The sequence below is a fragment of the Miscanthus floridulus genome, chromosome 3, assembly GCF_019320115.1.
Source record: "Miscanthus floridulus cultivar M001 chromosome 3, ASM1932011v1, whole genome shotgun sequence".
Lineage (NCBI taxonomy): Eukaryota > Viridiplantae > Streptophyta > Magnoliopsida > Poales > Poaceae > Miscanthus > Miscanthus floridulus.
The window spans coordinates 93,995,663-93,999,899 of NC_089582.1; the positions used below are offsets into that span (position 1 = coordinate 93,995,663).

Genomic DNA, 4,237 nt, shown 5'->3' on the forward strand with positions numbered 1-4,237 from the left:
AGTCGATAACTAACTTATACCAGAGTCGCAGTAGAGGTCGACCGGATCGATGCAGCCGTACGAACAGAGGTATAAGTCATGACGGTACTTACAACAAGCAGTGGAGGTCGACCGAATCGATGTAGCCGTACTTGCTGAAGAACTTGCCGAAATCTACTCTACTCCTACTCCTAAAGGGTGGCCGGAGCCAAAAAAAGTAAATAACTTGTGTATTGGATTGATTGTTGTCCTTTTACAATTACGGGGGTTTGGTATTTATACCCGGGCCCTGTGCATGACTCCTGTCTAAGCACGACTTATTACTATTTTTGACCCTAAAGAAAACATTCCTAATTTAAGATAACTTGAACTCTAATATTTTCCTTTTTGTAGAGTCCAACATGTTTCGTCTTGGCACCGAACGTAGCCTTTGTTGTTATCCGCCGGTGCTATCTGAAGAAAGCCGATTCCAGTTTTTGCATCCGAATCAGCTGATTCCGATTTGCACGTAATTGATCCCTTGATGACATGATCTTGGGGGGCTTTCGTGCCCTGCGACTCTTCTTCTAAATTTTGGTGTAAACAATTAGCAAGTTTAGAGATATGGATTTGTAGTTTAAAAGTTAGTGACCTATATGGTGTCACCATGCAAGTTTAGGTATCTTGCGTGGCTCGTTTAGCAAGTTTATTTTGTGTACGGATATGTAATTCTGGAGGTTTGGGACCTAGATGGTATTGTCATGCAAGCTTAGATGCTGGACCCAACATGTCAAATCCACATCAGCGCTGAGTCAACATGTCATGACAGTGTATAGAGCGTGTCTAAACTCTAAACCCATCTAGACTGGAGGTGGAGCCCAAGGCAACTTTAGAGGCCTGAAAAAATAATGAAAGTATATGATCCGAATGACGTCGCCTCCTAAGTTTAATGACATGCGTCATGTAAATTTAGATATGGCTCCAATTGCCCTTTATACCATTATTATACTCCCACACAGAGGAGAAACCACTTATTTTTCAGTGAATCCCGTGTACAGTGTACTTGTATAGAATGGTTACACCAGATCGTGTATATATCTGCGCGTAGCAGAGAAATAAATCGGCATTTCGAGCGCTCTGAGACGATTACGCTCGAGTCACTTGTTCGGCGCCGGCTTTCTCCCAGACGGCGTAGTCGTTGCCGTGGGCGGCAACCTCAAAACCCGCCGGGATGAGGTGACCGACGTCGTACCTGGACCCAATCTTCAGGATGACCTTGCCGCCGATCTCCGCCACGTAGGAGTCGCTGTCGTGCTCGAGGATGGTTAGCTCGCTCGTCGGCGTGATGCCATTGCGCTTCCGCACCGACACCAGGGCGGCGATTTCGTCCTTGATCCCCCAGTCGAAGAAATGGTCATAGAACTGCAAGAGGCAGCAGTATATATATCAGTATGAGATGCCTGCCGCTGCCGTGCCGTGTTGTGTTGATGTCCAATGCGAAGAATACTATGGAAAATAGCTAGGTAGCCAGACGACTCACAATGCATGGGTTGCCGGGGTGCGTGAGGATGTAGGCGTAGCCCTGCATGACCTTGTCGGAGGGGAACGGCCACATGGCCTGCGTGGAGCCGGTGTCGTGGTTGTCGACGAAGGTGACGGCCTTGGCCGGCCACCATCCGATGACTCCCGGCGCCTTCCCCTGCGGGTCGATGAGCCGCCACAGCTCGCCTTCCACGGCGGCGTTGAGGATGCCCTTGGTGGTGAAGTCGAACACCATGGCCGACGACGCCGCCCCGCCCACCTTGTCCACCCAGTCCACCAGCGCCTGCCGGTGCGGGTCCTGATCATACTCCGGCTTGTTGTTCCCGTCGTACGCCATGTTGTTCCATATCTCGGCGACGGCGAAGCTCGGGGCCGTGCCGTCGACGTAGACCTTTGCGACCTCGGCGGAGTAGCCCTTGGCGAAGTCGAGGCGCCAGGCGTCGAAGCCCAGGTCGGACTTGAGCCAGAGCAGCCAGTGGGTGAGCTCCCGCTGCACGCGGTCGTTGAGGTGGTCGATGTCGGGCGCCGCCGCGAAGTCGGCGCCCGTGTCGAGGTTGCCCGTGCCATCCGAGTAGATGGTATCGTCGCGGCAGATCATGTGGGGGCCCCAGTCCAGGCGCCCGTCGGGGGTGCCGCCCTCGAAGATGCAGTAGATGCCCCGGGCGTCCTTGTAGTCGGCGCACCGGTGGTTGATGACGATGTCCGCCACCACCTGCACGCCCTTGCCGTGGAACGCGGCGATCAGCGACTTGAGCTCCGCTGCCGTCCCGTACTTGGACGCGTCCAGGTCGTACAGACGACCAGGCATGTAACCTGCACCCAATATAAATACCTTGTATAATACTTGCATGTATAAATAAATATACACGTATAGTATTATTATATTAATACTAAGTATATATTGGGGCCGTCCACTCTGTGCTGTACATAAGTTCGTATGTCGAACCATTCACTCTGTTCTGTACATGTGCACCAGGTTGTTGCCTATTTTTCCTCACTGTGTATGTATGGTCATATTTTTATTTTAACAAATATTTGCTGGCGAGCATGACGCAGAATGTACGAGTCTACGGGTACAACATTTGCATCATGTATCATAATTTTTAGAGCACCTGCAGTGTATCGAACCAGCCCTATTCCTAAAATATGATGTGACTCCATCTAGTAAATAAGTCACAATGTATCGTACCCATCCTGGATCTATAGGAGCAACAATGACAAGAGAGGGTGTATGATTTCTTTATTCCAAGGAGCCGGGTTCGATAGATGGGAGCAGGTTCTCCATCGACTCGAGACTCGAGCTCACAGTGTATAGAAGCCGGTACTATCGTTGCATTTATTGTATAGAACCGGCTACGGTCCGCCCACTGCGGACGCTCTTACTGGCTATCATAGTAGTATACTAGTATATCCATACAGGTATATGTAACTACTACCCGTACTACGTGACGCATGTAGTATATTGTACACTGTATATTCCATGTAATTTCTTTGACTAGGTCATAATACGGTTGCGAATCAATTTGACCGGCGGCTAAAGGCAGTGCAAAAAACATGGCTATCAAAGCAGCTCGCGTGGCGTGTTGTCCACTCCATGTCTGCTGTCAGGATGCTCTAGCTGTTGCGTATTGTCCCAGAGCACGTTTAGTTCGGAGTGACTCAATAATTAATATGTTACTGTAACGTTTCGTTTGTATTTATGAATTATTGTTCAAACATTGACTAATTAGGCTCAAAAGATTTAACTCGTAAAGTACAATCAAACTGTGCAATTAGTTTTTGATTTCGTCTACATTTAGTACTCCATTCATGTACCATAAATTTGACGTGACGGAAATCTTCTTTTTACATAGTGCATTTTTTCAGGAGTCTCATGGGAACTAAACATGGCCTAGTCGATCTTACCCCCTCCTTCCTGGTGGATCATGTTCAGACAAGAATTGGGGAGGAAAGACGCGTACAGACAGAGGCGGACGGACCTTGGGTGGAGACGGAGTGCGACGGCGGCGGGAGCCAGACGTGCGTGACGCCGGCGGCGGCGATGTCGTCGACCTTCCCCATCAGGAGGTTGTACCACCCGCCGCTCTGCTTCCACGACTCCCAGCTGAACGCCTGCACGATTATTATGCACTCGATTCTTTCAGTTTCAGACAAGGAAATTCAACAGGCAAATATATCCGCCATGTGTCGGTTACCTGGAACAGGACCTGGCCGGATGCCAGTCCCAGGAGCAGGAGCAAGGACAGGCAGCAGAGGTGCCTTCTCCCCATGTCTCTCTCTGTTCTGTTCCTGCTCCTGTTCCTGTTCCTCTTCCTCTTCCCCTCTGTACACTGACTGGTGCCTTGAGGATGGACGAGTAGTGTGGTGACATCGCAGCAGGAACATGCCAGATATTTATAGGCACAGGAAGGCAGGAGATAATTTAACTGTAGCTGCGTCTGCCTCGTTGCCGGTGCAAGGATAGAGAACCAAAGAGCACCTGATTCTGTCAGTAGCTATCAGCTATCTGCTGTGTGCCAAGTATGTCAGGGAGTTGCTTGGAGGCAGTGGATGGGTACCGAAATCCGTTACGAGTTATCCCGTCCTCAGGCAACACCCAAAGAGGTAGAGCTGGACTCCATCACTCAACTCAACCGCCGAGGAAGAAGGTGGTGGTCAAGTCAATGGAGAGAATTGTGGAAGGATGATGGCGCAAACTTCTGTCTTGGACAGGAAAAGATGTCGCAATCTACAACAA

At 49.9% G+C, this 4,237-nt stretch overlaps 1 protein-coding gene across 1 annotated transcript; it reads right to left on the bottom strand.

Annotated features, from left to right (window-relative positions):
- Window positions 1–962: 962 nt before the first annotated feature.
- LOC136541918 (alpha-amylase type A isozyme-like) lies at window positions 963–3,855 on the bottom strand. Its single transcript, XM_066534094.1, has 4 exons — window positions 3,696–3,855; window positions 3,480–3,612; window positions 1,499–2,313; window positions 963–1,380 (listed from the first exon to the last, which is right to left on the bottom strand). Exons 1-4 carry the CDS (start codon window positions 3,768–3,770, stop codon window positions 1,105–1,107), a joined length of 1,299 nt encoding a protein of 432 aa, XP_066390191.1. The 5' UTR covers window positions 3,771–3,855; the 3' UTR covers window positions 963–1,104.
- Window positions 3,856–4,237: the final 382 nt, after the last annotated feature.